We start from the raw sequence: 18,361 nt of genomic DNA on the forward strand, positions 1-18,361 counted from the left end.
CAAGGTGCAGCTGCTTAGTTTTAGAATATCTAGAACTTCTATCAGCATCTACTTGTGTGATTAGCCTTGACATTTCAAATGTTTCTTACTAACATACAGCAGATCTCATTTCTTCCCTTTTTTAAGAATAGAAATACGTATCACTATATTATGACACAGAATTACATTGTGTCCCACAGGGTGTTGCTCAGGTTATGATTCAGTCTTTTCAGTTGTCTTCATGTACGCTTTTCAACGCACAAATGCAGGATGTAAGTCTTAAAATGCAACACAGTGCAAGTTTATCTTCCTAATTTTCCAGATGTGTGTTTTCTCTTCTCTTTCTGCTCATACGTGCTGATCAATGTCACTGCTGTCTCCAAACTGGTTAGCACCAATTTAGGTAATTGTGCACTATCTATTGTCAAAAGTTCCAAAAGACAGTAGTTACTCAGTCTGAGCAAGACACTGAGGGTTCACACATGCAACATGATACTTGTTCAGCACATGTGAGAAACATTGTGTGACTTGTATTCTGTGTGTGCAGTGAAACCATGTATTTTAAAGATGTTTGAGTTTCTTTTAAGATACTGGGCATAACCAAGTGGTACTTTAAAAAAGGTTGGCTGCCTTGCACTGTCTGCATTTAAACCACCCAACACATACTTTAGTAAAGTCAGTGACGTTTATTTTATGCGATACTTGAGTAGATGTGAGAAGTGGAAAGGCCAGTGTATTTCCTGAGATTGCCTAGTTTATCTTACAGCACTAGCAGGTATAAAATCTCATAAGAGTTACTCTGTAGAAAGCAGCGCAATATTTAAATGATTAAATGTGTAAAGCTCAAGCATAATCACTTTTTGACCATGACCATGTTCTACACTAGAACAGCTTTCCCCCACTCCCTCCAAATCAAAAATCTTCCAGCAGATTAAACACTGTGTTAATGTGTCTGCACCCTCAGAATATTCAACTTGTAGTAGTCTTTTTAACCTTTTCAGGTATAAAGGGAAAAACCAGGATTTTTTGTCCCTCTATAAATTCAGTTAGGTGTGTCTGACTTGATTTACAGACATCACCTTCCATTTTTTTTTATACCCTGAGGTCTGTTACTGTCAGCTTAATTCACCTCTGGTTTTATGTTACCTGTCTCAGTAAGAGACATGAAAGCCTCATCTATGAATAACTTTATGTGAGGATGAAAACCAGGATTTTTCTGGTCAAAATAAAAAGTACTTTTAATGAACATTTAATTCCATTTGTTATGGACTTGAGCAGCCCACCTTGGCTCTGACATTGTCCTTTCTTTTGGCCTTGATATCATGCTAGAATCATCTGATTCAATTTCTTGTTTTAAGGCAGGTGTGAGTGTGTGTGTGTGTATGTATGTGCATGCTTGCATGCTCATAGCTGTGGTTTTTAATGGTTGCAAAGAAGAAAGGCAGCAGTAGGTCTTGGGGCATGGGAGGGGGACTCAATGCTGTCTGCTTTTCATGATGGGATGTAACAGTGATGCCCCTGGATAATGGGAAGATGCAGGTGATGAATCCCTTTGTGAGGAGCCAGCTCAGCTCAGGTGTGAGCAGGTTACGCCCCTGCAGAACCATGGGGTGTCTGCACAGTGGTCCTGCAGAACTCCCAGCCTCAACAGCCCTGCCCTAAGGCCAAGATAAACCACACAGATCTGAAACTCAACTGTGTAAATAAATAGGCTTTAGCTAATCACCCAAAGCAGAATAACCATACATACCTTTATTTTCTTACCTACATGAATAATTAACCCTTTTTAGAATGAGATCAACGTTAGATTGAGTATTGTCTTTGCTAGCTCTGAACCTGCAACTTGTTGTGAGGAGAGACAAGAGATGGAATGAGTTGCAGATGACTGGCTAAATTGTTACCTTTGGTCTTATTTCTGTATTATTTAAACATGAATATGCTCTTACCTACACTGTACACAGAAAGTACAAAAGATGGATAATTTGATAGCCAAAGCTCAAATTTTGAGCACCCTAGCTCAAACTTTCATAGATGTATTTGTTTTCATATATAACTAATGCTGAGAGGACTGGGAGTTTCATTAACATGTAATGTGGTTAGAAGAACCCAATTTAATTTACTTCTATTGGTTTTTACCAGGAGCAGGAGTTTGTGCAGAAACAACAACAAGAACTGGATGCATCTCTGAAGAAAATAATTCAGCAGCAGAAGACAGAACTGGCCACTATTGAACGAGATTGCCTCAACAACAAACAGCAGCTCATGAGAGGTATCCAGCACTCCCTTGGAAACAGGCACTGGTGTTTAGTAAAACAATGGTCTTTCTTCACTTTATGAAATAAAAAACCTTCATGTCTAATCTAGAACTGTAACAAAAACATTTGCTATGAAACAGCATTGTTTTTAAAATGCACTTAGAGGCCACTTCTGAACTAGACCAGGAGGTTGGGAAGTATGGGATGGGATTGCAATTCCTGAACCAACCTTTCTCTTTCTTCCAGCCCGTGAAGCTGCATTCTGGGAGCTGGAGGAGCGGCACCTACAGGAGAAACACCAGCTCCTCAAGCAGCAGCTCAAAGATCAGTACTTCATGCAGAGGCACCAGTTGCTTAAGAGGCATGAAAAAGTTAGTGTTGACTTTGACATTTTCTCTTGTGTATTTTAATATCAACTTTTTTTATCAAGTAGTCTTAGGATCTTTCCTGGTGTTTGCACAGGCAAGACCCAGACAAGTATTTTGAAGATATTATGTGCTTAAATTTAAAAAATCTTACTCACCGTAGTAATATATAGAAGTATAAATTATGGTATTTTCCCCTTTGATTCTTTAAAAAAAAAAACACCAACCAACCACAACATCAATCTTTTACTATAAAAAATACCAAATTCTGCTTATCCACCAAAACCAATTTAGATTTGTGTTTAAACAAATCTGTTCAGAAGTAAATAATCCTGGAATTGAATGAGCAGAATGAACTGGATTAGCTTCTGGGCAAGTAGCTGACAACTGTCTCTTTATAGCTAAATCCTTATTTTCCACAAGGCATTTTGGTTTTTGTAGAATACACAAAAGCAAATAGTGCAATTTCTGAATCTGTAAACCAGGAGGGAGTTGTTTGAGGATCTCTTGGTGATCAGAGCATGAGCAGCCTCCACTGAAGGCTTGTTCTGTCCACTCTGGTTTATCCCATGTGGGCTGTTGCTTTCCCCAGCTTTTTTAAGCAAACTGCCCCTCCACAGCAGTAGCCCAGAAGTTCAGTTACATAAAAAGCAGTTTCTCCTTTTGAATAACAGGCTTTGTAAAAGGCAGTACAGGAGCTGAGTAAGCATTGGTAAAATATATGCGTATTTACATTTATTAGAGAATTTTCTTTGGTTTGGGCAAGATCCAGAGCTCTCTGCAAGAAGCCCCTCCTCCCCACTGTTACTCCTGGGGCTGGGAATGGTTTCTGCTGAGAGGCACTGAGTCACAGAAGAGACTTATTAATGAAAAGAGATGCACACTGTATAACATCACAGCTACTGTGTAATATTTCCACATGGGTAACGTTTCAGGAAACAGAACAAATGCAGAGGTATAATCAACGCCTTATAGAGGAGTTAAAGAACAAGCAAACTCAGGAAAGAGCCAGACTGCCTAAAATCCAGCGAAGTGAAGCAAAGACTCGGATGGCCATGTTTAAGAAAAGTTTAAGAATCAATTCATTTGCCTCTCCTGACCAAGATCGTGAAAAAATTAAACAGGTAATTAATAAATTAATATTTAATAGTTTTAATAGTGTAAATGCTGAATGTGATATAAATGTGAGGATGAAATAGAGTGCACTCTCATGAGTTCTCAGATGGTACCAAACTGGGCTGATGCACTGGATGGGGTCAGAGGAAATCATCCTTCCCTGCTGCTCTGGTGAGCCTCTGCTGGGTCCAGCCTGGGCTTCCCAGTAGAGTCAGACACAGATTTATTGGAGTGAGTTGTGCAAAGGGCCTTGAAGATGGCTGAGAGACTCAAGTGTCTTGTTACACAAGGAGCCACCTGGGGTACCTGGGATGCTGCAGCCTGGAGGAGCATAGGCTCAGCAGGGTCTTATCCATGAGTATAAGTACCCAAGAGAGGGAGCAAAGAAGGTGGAGCCAGACTTTTCCCAGTGGTGCCCAGTGACAGGGTGAGAGGCAGCAGTCACAACTGAAATAAAGAAAATCCAACTTCAACATGAGAAAACATTTTTGTAGTGGGAAGATGGTCAAACGCTGGGGCAGGTTGTCCAGAGAGCTTGTAGAAATGCTCAGAAAACAGGACACAGTCCTACACAGCTTCCTCCTGGTGACCCTGCTTTGAGTAGGGAGGTTGATCTTTGCAGGTCCCTTCCAACCTCAACTGTTCTGTGATTCTGTGAAACATTTTTAAGGGTGCTTGATTTTCTCTGAGCTTTTGAACTAAAGCTGTAGGTATTCACTCATTCTTTAAAAGGGAATGCTGTGCAGAGGTTGAGAGGTTTGCTTTCTAATGCACCACAGTTGCAAATCATGGTTTCATATGGTGAGCACTGGAAGGATGACAAATGTGGAAAATATGGTCTCCTGTAGCTGTTTAACACCGGTCTAAACCAATGCTTGCAGCTGGACTGCTGTGTCACAGCTTCAGAGGGAGGTAATTTCAGGAATCTGGAAGTGAAGTGTGCTGCATTTTAAGGAAAAATCATAGTGCAGACAGAGAAATGGAATTAAAACTGTAAGGAACTTCCTTTGTAGGAATTTAAAAAAGAAAAAATAGAGAAAATTACTGCTTAAATCTTGTAGAATTGTTCTCAGTATGTGTTCATTCTATTAGATGCAGTTCTTTGACTCATGCAGACTGTTTTATTCAGAGGCACAATATAAATAATCTCTTATTTTTAATTTTAGTTTGCTGTTCAAGAAGAAAAGAGGCAGAAGAATGAGAGACTGGCCCAGCATCAGAAACACGAAAACCAAATGCGGGACCTTCAGTTGCAGTGTGAAGCAAACATCAGGGAACTGCATCAGTTACAGGTTAAAAATAGATGATATTAAATGTCCATTCAGTGAGAAGACTTAAGTTAATACCAGATGCAGGCAAAGCAGAAACACCTTTCCTTAATTTTTACTGTATAGTTTTTTTCAACTTTGTTTTCAAAGGCCTGCAGTGCACTGCTTTGCCAGATTCATATGTTCCCATCAATTAATAAGGAATCATTTTAAATGGAGAAGAGCATGAACCAGAAGCAGATGATCACTTCTGGAATCCCTGTCAAGTTCCCAGAGCTATTTTCTGTAGGCAGCATTTCCTTCTAACCTGATTTTGCTGGAGTTTCATTAATCAGAACAGAGGTAGGCAGCACCAGGCATTACCCACAAGAAGTTTGCAGCAATACAGGAATACATTCATTAATACAGGAATGAGGAGGTTTTTACCAAGTGCTGCCATTTGTGTGTGAGCTTCTGGAAGGTACTTAGAAGGAATTCTCTTCTTGTGATAAGGAGCTCTGATTTGTCTCTTTTGGTATGCATTTTGTAAAAGTTTCTGCTGTATACCAGAGGCCAGATCTCCTTTTCTGTTAAATCAGCTTTTCCCAGTTTCAGGGGCACAAGGCAGTTTTAAAGCATTAAATGATCACCTGCTGATAGCCTTTGCTTAGAGAAATCATGCAAGGACCAATGAAGCTCATTCTACTCTATTCACTTTCTTACATCCTGCAAAAACAGTCCCTGGCTGTGCCACTAATATGCCCCAGTAAATCCCCAAGTACCGTGGGAGCCTTGTGAGAGTTTCAGCTCCAGTAAAATACAGCAGATTAGGGCTGCTCTGAGCTTCACAAGGAAAACTGGAAAACCCTTTGCTGCACTCAGGTCTAGTCAAGTGCTTGTTGTTTGTGTTGCTCTGGTTCTGTACTCTGCATCAGACCCATTTGGGACTGGAACCCTAGAAACACAACCATCGCCAACTGCTCTTAAAAAAGTGCAGAGACTTGAAGCCAAATAATTGATTTTTTTCTTGTCGTGCCTCAAAAGTCCTCTGAAAGTGAGGCAGATGCCCGGGTACCTTACTGAGAGAAATGTGAGGCTGAAGTGTGATTTGAGCCTTATCATAAGGCAATTTTGAGGCTGCTTCTGCAACCACCTTTGTCTCTTCTCTAAGCTCCATTTGTTTGTCTCAGCTCTTGGCACCAAGAGTTGAAATATTTCCAAAAAACAGCTTCCTTTTTAATGTAATTGGTTTTAATAAATTATACAGACTATCTTTAAAAAGCAAAGCAGAAATGCTGCATGACCTTGAAAAGCATCATTAGGCAGTGAAACACAGTTTTGAGTAACACTTTCAGCAGCTGCCTTAATGATGCTCAGCAGTGTATTTGGATTTACGAGTGTTTCTTATCTCAATTGGCTCCGATGGAAAGATCAGCTTTTGAAAACACAGCCTTGTAACATACTTTCATCTTGTAATTATTCACGTCACTATTTACATGGAATAAGCTAATTAGAAAGAATTAGGACAACATATGTCACTGTACAAATGTTGAGTTGCCTAATCTGAATTAGTTTTACATAAGGATTATCTTGTTTTAAGAATGAAAAATGCCATCTACTGGTTGAGCATGAGACTCAGAAGCTAAAAGAGCTGGATGAAGAGCACAGTCAAGAACTGAAGGAATGGAGAGAGAAATTGAGACCAAGAAAAAAGGTAAATGGGAGCAGTTCATGAGTCAGGCAATTATCAAGGGTTTGATCTAGAAAATACAGACAGTACAAAAGTATTGCAGAGGAGGAGAGTCAAGCTGCTGTACAAAGCTGTTGCAGTTCACTCTATAATAAGATATGTTTAAAAATTACATAAGCTGAGCAAAGGGTAGGTGCACCAAAACAGGCTGGGTGTTACCAGCCTCTTTGCAGGGCTCCCACCTGCAGCACATGTGTGCAGGTTTGCATGGGAAACTTAGCTGGAGGTAAATCTGAGGCTGGGAATTTATTTCAGAAGCCAGTAGGTTACTACAAAAATTGAGTGATATATAGCTGACATATAGCTGGTGGTGGAGGTTGGTCTTGTGGGATTATTTTATTTTAAAAGGGAATGTAGTAGACTTTCACACAGTTCAGAGAGAGATTGATCAGACAAAATGTCTCCACAATAATGGGTTTCTTGTACTTTGCCTTGTTAATCCTGTGACAATCTGATTTTGGTTTTAGATGCTGGAAGAAGAATTTGCCAGAAAACTGCAGGAACAGGAAGTTTTCTTTAAAATGACTGGAGAATCCGAATGCCTTAATCCTTCAACACAAAGCCGGATTTCCAAATTCTACCCAATCCCCAGTCTTCACTCCACTGGGTCGTAACTCTGGGAACTTCTGGAGGTTTTTTGGTGTTTGGAATTCTCCCTCCTTACGGTCTAACCTGACTCACCCGCGGCATATGAACATCGGGGACCTCGCGTGTCTTGTTTTCAGTGGAGACAATCAGTGTCAGGAGCGCTTTCTTCACTCCCCTGAACAGAAGAAACAAACCAAGTATTGGTGTACAGTGGTATTGTAACGTCCTTCAGATGTTTCAAGACTAAGTGGGCTTTTTATCCCAGTCTCTAAAAGTACATTACCTATGGTTTTGACTTTAAGCCTGAAATATTAATTATGCTCTTTCTCATCATAAAAAAATGGTTTCTCATCTGAACATTTAAATGGTGTAATATTAGTTCTGCTACTGTGCTTTTAAGCATCAGATTTCTCCATGAGAGAATTCCACAATTGAAACTGCCATGAGAGGCTGAAAATTTTTCTAATGTGAGCAGTGTCTTCATGGCAAGGACTGAAACTAATTACTAAGAACATGCCAGCAATCAGAAACACAAACCCTTATGTTTAAACACAATTGGCAAAAGCCTTTGCAACTTCTTTCAAAAGAAACCTCTGGCATAAATTAAACTGAGCTGATCTTCATGACATGTTTTGTCCATTAGTTCCATAATGAAATGGGGTGCTAGTTTAATTAATACAGTGCCTGAAACACTTAGATATGCTGATCCTGGCAACAGGATACTGTTTTGTCATTTAAAAACACAAAACTCCTTAGCGTTGCTGTTACTGTACAAAACAAGATTTCTTGCTGCTACTGCCATTTTTGTTGTAAATCCTCACCCTAAAATATTTTGCACTAAAATATGTAAAGGTGAAAGAAATGCTAACTTTAAAATGCACAGTTTATTATTTTCTTTAGCTATTACATACAGGTGGTTAGTTCTACAAACTGAAAAACTGTAGAATGTATTTTTTTAGAAAGCGGTGTGCAAAATGCACGTGGTTTCTCTAACTGTACCTGGAATGGGTAGAGCCATTGTTCTGTTCTTACCAAAGTCTGTTCATTTGAACTCCATCACAGAAGTGGAGGTGGATGGTCATATTTATAAATAACCATGGCTAAAGTCTGATTTCACTAGAAGTGTTAGTTTCATTTTTTTTTTATTTTGGTCATTTTATTTTAAGGAAAGATTTAAGTTAAATATACAGACAAACTCCTCTATGAAGCTGGGTGTTTTGCTTTTGTGTTGCCACCTACTAACATAGGCAGGTTTTATTTTTTGAGTTCCTGGATGTACCATAAGTTATTTGCCTGACTGATCTGTAGTGGGAAATCTGAACTGTGTCTCCTATAGCGGGGTAGGGAAATACAGCTGTATTAGGTCACTTTTGCTGCACTCCTTTTGGTGGATGGAGGTTGAGTCATATCAAGACAGTGTTAGAAGCTGTACTTGGGTATGTTGGAGCTCCATTTGTAAAATAGTATTTGCTTTCTGTCTTTTGAGGCCCGATGTTCTCTGATATCTTTGGGCATCAACTGCACCCGTTTCGTTTGCTTGCTTTGACCATGCAACTGGTGCCCATTCCATGGCGTTCATTTCATGGGAACAGTGTTGCTGCATGGCAATGAACTCAGAAATTAACATAGGACTTTAATCAGCTCTGGTTGAAACCTTGGATGCTGAAATCCTTGGATGTTGAAGCAGTATCTTCTCAATGAAGACAATTTACAGCACAGTAAAAAGAAAATTGGAAAATGCATGTTTTAATTTAAATTTTGTAACTTTTTGATAGCATAATTACTTTAATAGCTAGCCTTAATTTCTGGCATTTTATTATTTTAAATGTGTATTGTGTACTGTTGTAAATTCACGCACCGTATCTCTAGAATGTTGTTGCTAAATGCAAAGTTTTTTGAATTGTTTGTTTAGTAGGGAGAAACAAGTCTTTGAAGACCTTTTGCTTTTTAAGCTTCACCTTCATAAATTGACTAAGATAACATTAAATAATCTTCATCTCTATTTAACAGAATTTGTTTGCAATTTCATATGAAGTAGGCTCAGTGCTTTACCGGGGGTGTAGGCAGGGCAGGTAGATTTCCTCTTCTGGATTATGTCTACGTTCATCCCCATTAAATCCTCACAGGGAAATGTTAATAATCTTCTCCTCACGTTTTTGGTAGTTTCAGTGATACATTGCTAATACGTATTGGCATTCTGTTTACCTCTGTCTGAATCTCTTACATCTTTTATTTGAAGATCCTTTTCACACAGGCCCTGCAATCTGATCTCATTGTAAATTGCACAAATAACTGTAACTGAGCTCTGGGATGAAGGGAGGGATCGGATGTGGCGATGGAAGCCTTGCTCAGGTCTCCAGGTGGGAAGCCCTGTGAAGCACTTGCAGCCTTGTGAACTGGGCTGAGAATTGATACCAAGCACAAAAATATGTTTACTGAGTGATAACAAGAACTAGCATGGGTACTTACACATCTAGACTGACAAAATTGGGTTTAAGTGTTGCAGAATGTGAGAGGTGTTACAATATTGTATCAGTGTCAGAAAATTCAATTCAAATTTAATTTAGTCTCACATAGTCCTAAAAGACATCTCCTGAGACGTGAAATCCAATCTTGGTACTATCTCACATCACCTCCCTAATGAATGTTAGCAGCTCTATCTCCAGGGTGGTAAAGTGTATTTTCTGCAGCCAAAACAATGTACTTATTTCCAAATTCTTACTGTTTGGCAGATCTCATTGTCCCCACATGTTCCTCCAAAGCTGATCACAAATCACTATTTGCTCACCATTGTGTTTTACTACATTGTAAATTCTGTCCACAGGAAAATGAGAAAAGGCAATAAATCCCTGGATTGCAGTGCTGTGTGTGGGTTGTCCTCCTGTGTTTACAACTGATCCTCCATGGAAAATCTGCCTGCAGGGCCTCAGCCTCCCACCGTGTGTTTCCCAAGCTCTGAAAGTGCATTTTGCACTGCTTAAGGCATCCAGGGAGATCCAGGGCTAAAGGTCTTCAGGTGCACCTGCTACCTGTTTTTAGGAGATTCTGGCTGAGGAGGGGTTACCAACCCAGCAGCAAATGGGCTGTGGCAGCTCTTGATCTTCTGAAGTTCCAGGGGAACTTGCCTGCTTATTTTATGAAGAAGAAATACTCCAGCATTTGATCCTCTCTGATCCCCATAAAGCACATTTTCCTTCTGCTGTCGCTGGTCTGTACATGAGAACTATACACAGCATGTAAGGATACGATACTGAAGTTGTTATTCATATGATTGATTATGTAGGTCCTGATTCATAAACACCTTCTGAAGGAAAATCTTTATTTGAATTGGCATCTGAATTCAAATTCTCGCTGGCAGGACTGCACTGTCCTGACCATCAGCACTCACCCAGAGTGATTTTTCACATCACATTAAAAACTGATGTTCAGTTTGAGCTGCATCCTTTTTTCCAGGTAATCTTTTGAGCTAATATTCTTTTAAAATTGCATTCACAGGTACTCAATATCTGATCTATCATACAGTTAAAGAAATTATTCTTCTGTCCCAAAGGACTTTATGATATCTCTATTCTACTGAATTATTATCCTTAAAAATTGGAAACATAGCACCTTAACTAAGAGCTAAGCAAAGCAGCAATGAAATCGCTTTTGTCACACCATGTCTTTGTGACAGCAGTATCACATAGGACGTTTAAGCTGATTCTCCAATTGAAATACTATCTGCCTTGCAAGTATTTCAAGCTTGCTTTGGTATAGGAAAGATTCAAATAGGTAATTTAAATTCAGGCACTTTAGTCCACTTTTAGGTAGCCTGATTTTCAGAGCTGTTGTGCAGCTATAGCTCCCAGGACCTCAGAAATACATCATTGCTGAAAACTGAAATGTACAAATAAGCTTGGTGCTAGTTGCTTCCACTGATCTACTGCTTGGTTCATCTGCTGTGGGGAAGAGGGGCAAGTTTGAGGACAGTGACTCTCATTGTTGGAGGAAAGGACGGGGGGGAGTGTTTAGGGCCATCACTGTGTCAATAAGTTCGATGTTAGCATTTACACTGATCATCATTTTACATCAAAATCTGTACTTCTGGATCTCTGAAACTTCCTTGTGTTGATGTGTCCATGCAAATTTCACATTCCCAGGCTACTTCTGACATCTTCACAGCAGTTGAAGTAAGATTAAAGAGAATTAACCTTTTAAAGAGAATTAACCTTGTTCACAGGCAAGCCAAGGCCAGGATGCCCCACCATTTCTCATCTTGCAAAAGATGAGAACAGATAAAGGGAAGGAGAAGACAAAGGAAATTACAGTGGTTCTTTTACAGAACTTTTACTTGTTCTACATCTCTTTTCTCCAGCTCAGTCGTCATGCTTTGTTTTTTGTAGCTCCTTTGCACGCTGTCTGGGCAGTCAGTGGTGCCAGAGGAAAACCCCTTAAGCAAAAAGCATGCTCATACCCAAGCCATGAGAAAGGGCTCATGTGCTTTTCCTGTACTGAAAGCAGAAGGGAGTGGCTGAGTCCAGGGTTACCCTGATTTAACAAAGCCTTCCACACTTAAAATTAGGTGGTAAAGCTTCTTTGGTAATGAGAATCAGTCCTAAAATGGTGGAAAGAACAGAAACGAGGAAGGGACATGGAGTGTTGTACTGTCACCCCATTTTCTGTCAGGAAGCCAAGCAGAGCAGGAGCATCCTGTGACAAAACACGCGCCTGAGGCACCGCCAGCCTCCCTCGTATTCTCCCAGCAGTTTGTTGAATGTTTTGTGTTAACTGCAAACCAAGCTATTTTTGCCTTACAGAAAGCAACCAAAAATCATGAGATGGATGAATAATTGGATAAGGGTCTCTGTACAGCTTGTGGAAGTGAACTTGCAGTAGCAGCCATACAACAGTTTTGGGAGTTTTTTTTTGTCTTGTTTTTCAAAGTAATTTGATTTCATGGCTTTCTGTAGAATATTGTAATAATTCTGCTGTAAATACAATAAAATCACAGTTTGCTGAAATTGTCTCAATTTTGTTGTTGGAAAACTTGCATGAAATACAAGTGATTTGTACAAGCATTTGAGTGAAGGGGATGATTTACAATGTTTAAAATAACAGTATAAAAGTATTTACTGTTGTGCCATTGTATTTACCATTGTACTTCAGACCCATCTCAGGTGCCTCACCCTGCCCCACAACCACCTTCAGGCACAGAACAGCCGTCCTCAATAGTTCAGGGGTGGGGTTAAAAACACACTTTAATTGGGCTGTTTACATTAAAGATTATTTTTTACCAGAGTTAGAAAAAACCAAAAAAAGTACAAAAATATTTTTAAAAGATGAACAAATTACTTTTAAAAGTGCTTTGGTTTAGCCCTGTGTGTGTCCTGTCTCACTGTGCTGCTATAAATGGGCTCCACTTGAGGTTGGCAAAGCTTGTGGAGAGGGAATCCCAGGGCAGTACAAGGCCAGGGTTTTTCACAGGGCCTTGTGGGCTGCATCTGATCCCTGACAAACCATGCATTGGGTGGGGATGGGATTGTGTTGCTATTACATCACACTGCAACAGGATTGTTTTCTTTTTTCTGCATAGTTGGCTACTCGTTAAAAAACCCAGGTTTTTACATACCTGGGAGTAGTACAAGAAGCCTGGATTAGGTGAGACAGGAAGCCCTTGTCAGCCCAAGGCCATCAGCCTGGGAGCTCAGGGGCACAAAGCCAAACATCAGTAACAAGGAGCAAACACCCACACTAGGGCCATGCTGGACACACACAAGAGACGTTCAGATCTGAACTATCAACTCTAAGGGGTCAGCTGAGCAGTGAGGATGTTTTAGCATTAAGGCAGTGAAGACTCAGGCTAATTTTCTACAGGCTGCTGGGAATGCTGCCCTGTGCATAACTGAGCTACCTCTTTCCTTAAACACCAACAGCTCTTCTTTTTCTTCTGCCAACATACAGTTGTTCACCTGGGGACCAGAAAAATCAAAAGGAGGGTTAGTGGAAAAGACCATGTAAAAAGACAAAAGATCCAAACCAAAAAACTGAGGCTGTGTTTCCCAGCTATTCCCAGGGATGGGCTGGTGCCACTTGTGACAGTCAACCCTGCTCTCCTGGGAATGGCAGGTGTTCCTACCTTTCTCTCCCTTCTCTCCTTTTGGTCCCCTGTGCCCGTGTCGTCCTGGTGGGCCCATCGGCCCAGGGTCACCTGAAGGAATGAGAAGACCAAGTTTGCCCTTGAGCACAAGTGACCCACAGACAGGGACAGGCCAGGGGAAGGGACACCAAATCAGGACAATGTTTTGGCTGAGATCCTGAAGGTGCCACCCTCACTGTGAGAGGGTGTGACCTCGAGCAGTGCTGTGACCTCTGTGGTCACAGTGCTGCTTCCTGGCCATGAGAAGGCTGAAGAGGGAAAGGATGGCAAGCCTTACCTTTGGGTCCACGATAACCTCTCTCTCCCTTTTCACCAGGTGGCCCCTGGATGGCACCATGTGCTGGAGAGGGAAATGAAGGAGAGAGTGAATGAATGGGAGAAACCACTGCCCACCCAGAGAAGCTGTGAGTCACACTAGAAGGACATTTCTCTTGGTTAGATGGGATTAGACTGACAGCAAGGTTTCTAAACAGGGTTTTGGTCCCAACAAAGTCCCAAGGACAGGCTGTGGTGTCATTTTACCAGCACTGCTGTGTCACTCTCTCCTTCATTTGTGTCCTGGCTGTCACTAGGGCTGGAGCTGGCCCATGCTCAGTGTAGGGAATCTGAGAGCAGAGTGAGCAGCTGGCTCATGTTTCTGTATGTGTACCAGCCCAGCCATGTTAAAATGGGCCACAGAGCTTGTAAGCACAGAGGCCTTCAGGGTTTGGGATGAGTTTCCTACCAAGAGTGGGAAAACTGATGTCCTTCCTAATGATAAGACTGCACCTCCCCAGCAAGTAAGGAAGGAGATGGAAAGACCATCCACCTTCAACTCTGCACCTTGACTTTTGCAGTGTGCAAAGGTGAGAAGATCAGTAGGTCTGTGAGAGGTTGGGGAGATCTAATATACATGAGCCAGAAATGCCAAACCAAAATGTCACTCACTTCTGAAGAAGTCCATTAGGTCTGCGGTGACATTGCCATAGGCTGCAAAGACCTTGCTGATGCCAGGGGGACCAGGAGGGCCTGGGGGACCTGCAGGTCCCTGTGCTGTGTAAGACATCAGGTCCTGGAGAATACCTCGGCCTGTGGAATTGAAGACGTCATTTGAAAGGAGCTCTGGGAGAACTGCGGCTGCATGCTGAGGCAGAAGGTGTAAGGGAGAGGTGTAGGCAGCAGGAAGGAGAGGGAAGGGAACACCATGACCAGGCACAGCGGGTGTGGAGGTGTAGGCGGGGATAGGGAGGGTCAGGATGAGCAGGCACTGCACTCACTCTGCAGGCTCTCTGACACACGGAGCGCCAGCTCGTTGTAATCCAGGGAACCAGTGAAGGAGTTGCTGTAGGATCTGCTCGACCCTGCTGATGATCTGTGTGATTCCTCCTCTGTCAGCAGCCCATCAAAAGACCCAGCAGTGCCCATGGCGGCATCGTAAGCGCCATCGCTGCCCACTGAGGCATGGTAAGAGGATCTGCTGCTCATGGAGCTGCCATATGAGCTGCCTGTGCCCACTGAGTCCCTGTGGGAGCCCTCAGCACCAAGGGATCCTCCATGCAAGTGCTCAGAAGCTCGTAACCCTTGGTATGATGAAGACATAGACCCAGACACAAAGCCACTGTCTCCTTTAGGTCCTGGTGGTCCTGGGGGCCCAGGGGGTCCTGAGATGTAGCTTCGAACTTCATCACCTACAAAATACAAGGGGGGACGCTGGGCTTGATAGAGATACCACCTGAAGCCTGGAGTGTGAAGTTCTGTCTCACCAACCATCAGTGACCCTCATCCAGTGCCATTTCTCAGGCAGCAGTCACATGTCAACCTTGAACTTCACAGATGGCAAGACTGCCTCTTTCCTATCTCTCCCACAGTTTTGTGTACCCAACCTTAGGAACTTGCCCAATGATTTTGCAGAAGGCTGCACTCCTCAGACCAATTTCAGCACCTCTGCCAGAAGAGCCATTCTGTGACCAGTCTGCCAAAACTGAGGTGTTTTTGAAAGCCTGTCCTGGACGGCTTGCCAGCATGAGCTCAGACCATTGATGCTTCACAGCTAGCTCAGTGCTGCCTTCCATTATCCATGGCTCTTCAGCAGATGTTTACCAAATAAAATGCTTTTCCCATGGTAAAACTCTGCTGGTGACCTTCCTAGGGACCCATGTTCAGCACAGGCCAACTGCAACTACCCAGTGCTTGTCCCTGTTGTCTCACAACACAGGCTTTAGCTGGCAGTTGGACTGAGAGGAGAGAAGCCTACAGGGTGCAGCACACTTCTGTAGGCCTGGCTGTAGAGGGAAGGCTCCTACAGGAATGTCTCAGCTGTGGCAGAGCCAGTCACCTACACCAGGTGAAGCATGTCTTGGGATGTGTGCAGGAAAGATGGATGGTGTTCCCTTACTCTTCAGGTACTGGATCAGCTCACTCCTGAACTCATCGCTGTTGGTGATGTCAGCATAGGACAGGAGGCCAGTTCCAGAGAAACCTGGTGGTCCTGGAGGGCCAGGAGGGCCAGGTGGGCCCCGGACTCCAGAAAGGGAAGAGTATCCAACATCTTGAGAGAGAGAAAGAATTATTTTCATCAGTGAGAGGATAAGGAAATTTCACATATCTGTCATGATCTTGAAAGTTTAAAAGCTCCAACCCCAATTTCCATCCCTTTACAGACAACACTGACAAATTTTTTTCTTAATACAGTGACTTTGTTTCCAGGGGCAGTCACATCCCTGCTAAATCTAAGCTAAATCTCAGCCTCAAGTCCCCCCTGCATCTAAAAACAGAATCACCCTGCCAGCTGTGAGAAACATAAGTGCTTTACTTTGAAGGTAAGCAGAGATGTCCTCCAGAGAGGTGCCTGGTGATCCAGGGATCCCTGGAGGTCCTGGGGGGCCTGCAGGACCAGGGGGCCCAACAACACCACTGAATTCAGAGTCTGTAAGACACAAGGGAAGAAAAGAAGTCACCCAAACAACCCCAATCCTAATGAATGTTTCTTGACAATACAAGTTATACCAGATACAGCCAAGTGGAAGGGTTTTTTTCTCTCTAGTACTTCCTGGTGTAGCTTTCTTGGTGTACCTCACTTCCTGCATGTATATGTCATATTGGACAGTCAGGTGATTCCAAAGAGAGTAAAGTCCCTATTTTTAAAATATACTTTTAAAGAGGCATAAGAAATTATGCCTTTATGTTGCAGAGTTTGGACACAATAAAGGGCTCCTTCATGCCCGCCAAGACAGCCCCACTGCTGCTGCTCCTCACAGGAGCATGGTGATCCAGCTGCAGCCCCCTGTGGGGTGTGCAGGTGCCAGCAGAGGCCTGCAGTGCTGCTAAGGACAAAGGACCATCAGAGGGTTATTTGTGATGATAGGCCAAAAGGGAAATTCTGTGACTAAGGCTGTGAAAAAGGTCCTGGGGTCACGTGGAGCCCCATGGCAGGGGAGTGAAGAAGTTGGCTTACTTCGCAGGTACGCTGTCAGGTCACTGTAAGATATGCCAGGTGACCCTGGAGGCCCAGGTGGTCCAGGCAGTCCAATGCTCATCCCAGAACCTGCAAAATCCAAGAGATACACATTATCAAAACAGGCTGTTACAGTGTGAGCAGACAGGCTGCAGGGCTTGTTCACAGGCAATGCAGGAGGGGCTCCTGCAGAGTGCAGTGTCCCCATCAGCAGGCTGTGCCAGGAGCCAGAGCTCAAACCTTGTTCTGGACTTGTGACTTTGCCCTGACAATCCCAAGGACACCTACAGACAGGCAGGCAAGGGCTTCTGTTCCTGGCAAAAGCTCTGCACCTCATGAACCCGTTACATGATGGGGACACCCCTGGACAGACCAACTCTTCCACAGAGAAATATATCCTGACCACAGAGATAAAGGTTAGAAAGGCACTTAAAGGTGTTGATGGGACTGATAAGATGGCTAAGATGAAATTTTGTTCCTAAGCTCAATTTTTAACAAAGAAAGGATTCATTAGTCTGTCAGTGGTATCTTAGCTACAGGGTATCTTTGTTCTCTTCCAAGTCTCTTACAGTCCCTGTGAGGAGGTCTCTGTACACAGGGATTCACACAATTAGCACTGGAATAATTTCTACTGACTTGACAGCATGAGCTTTTTGCTGGGCTCCCAAAGGAACAGAGGGAAACACACACTAATAAAACCATTACTTGACAAGTAGCTGATAAACCTCCTGGTCAGCTCATCATAATCCAGTGACAGAGACATTCCATCTCCCCCTGGCCCAGGAGGTCCCGGTGGGCCCCGAGGTCCAATGAGATACTGGCGAATTTCTTCTCCTAGAAATGAAAAAAACATCTTTTCAGGCTGTCCAGCTGCTGCACAGACACCAAGTGTGAGGAGGTCCCAGCCTGTGAGCTGAGCCCCCTCCACCAAGGAAATCATCAAAACCTATGGATGCAAAGCTCCTTTCCTCTCTCTTTTCTGAGTGAATTGTCCTGTATGTGGTCCCAGAAACATTTGTGACAAGGCTGAGAACCTCCTATAGTAAGGGTATGTGGCGGATGAGAATTTGGATGGCTTAAGAGACCTCCCTGTGGTCTGTTCTTTTCAGGACACCCTGGCCAACTTCTTGGGTAAAGGGAATGAAAAGCAGCTCAGCTGGGAAAGACCATGCTGAGCTTTGTGACACTTTGGAGCCATTTGGAGCACAGTGCTGGCCAGCAAAATCATTACCTTCAGGGACAGCCAAATGACAACCTGGAGATTTACCTGTCAGCCCACAGTAACAGTGTGTATAGAAAAGAACACAGAGTTGGGGATCCCCTTCACCTTAAGAACAACAACATAGCAAGGCTGTGGGGGGAACACTGAGAGTGGGGAGCTGGAAAGTACAACACACTGAAGCAGCTGCAGGTGACTCCAGTTGCAGAGTGGAGACTGGAAGGGAAAAGGAGATCTCCAGGATGCTTTACCCTCAATCCCATGTTTCCCTTG

General features: G+C 42.9%; 2 protein-coding genes across 4 annotated transcripts in view; one reads left to right on the forward strand and one right to left on the reverse strand.

Annotated features, from left to right (window-relative positions):
* SLK (STE20 like kinase) overlaps positions 1 to 12,300 on the forward strand; it is a 49,683-nt gene extending 37,383 nt beyond the window's left edge. For 2 of the 3 annotated variants that reach the window (XM_036385243.1, XM_054515650.1), the window contains exons 13-19: positions 180 to 251; positions 2,119 to 2,248; positions 2,481 to 2,605; positions 3,535 to 3,723; positions 4,882 to 5,007; positions 6,563 to 6,676; positions 7,180 to 12,300. In XM_036385243.1, the coding sequence (XP_036241136.1) occupies positions 180 to 251; positions 2,119 to 2,248; positions 2,481 to 2,605; positions 3,535 to 3,723; positions 4,882 to 5,007; positions 6,563 to 6,676; positions 7,180 to 7,326 (903 nt within the window). In that variant the 3' untranslated portion in view covers positions 7,327 to 12,300. The remainder of the gene's footprint in view (positions 1 to 179; positions 252 to 2,118; positions 2,249 to 2,480; positions 2,606 to 3,534; positions 3,724 to 4,881; positions 5,008 to 6,562; positions 6,677 to 7,179) is intronic. The other variant, XM_036385245.2, reaches the window with a different exon arrangement.
* Positions 11,611 to 18,361, reverse strand: part of COL17A1 (collagen type XVII alpha 1 chain) — a 33,608-nt gene continuing 26,857 nt past the window's right edge. Inside the window, exons 48-56 of the mRNA XM_054515649.1 lie at positions 17,575 to 17,703; positions 16,870 to 16,959; positions 16,228 to 16,341; positions 15,811 to 15,963; positions 14,693 to 15,103; positions 14,364 to 14,504; positions 13,714 to 13,776; positions 13,416 to 13,487; positions 11,611 to 13,248 (exon numbers count right to left, since the gene is read on the reverse strand). Of these exons, the coding sequence (XP_054371624.1) occupies positions 13,199 to 13,248; positions 13,416 to 13,487; positions 13,714 to 13,776; positions 14,364 to 14,504; positions 14,693 to 15,103; positions 15,811 to 15,963; positions 16,228 to 16,341; positions 16,870 to 16,959; positions 17,575 to 17,703 (1,223 nt within the window). The 3' untranslated portion in view covers positions 11,611 to 13,198. The remainder of the gene's footprint in view (positions 13,249 to 13,415; positions 13,488 to 13,713; positions 13,777 to 14,363; positions 14,505 to 14,692; positions 15,104 to 15,810; positions 15,964 to 16,227; positions 16,342 to 16,869; positions 16,960 to 17,574; positions 17,704 to 18,361) is intronic.

This window comes from Molothrus ater, chromosome 8 (genome assembly GCF_012460135.2).
Source record: "Molothrus ater isolate BHLD 08-10-18 breed brown headed cowbird chromosome 8, BPBGC_Mater_1.1, whole genome shotgun sequence".
Lineage (NCBI taxonomy): Eukaryota > Metazoa > Chordata > Aves > Passeriformes > Icteridae > Molothrus > Molothrus ater.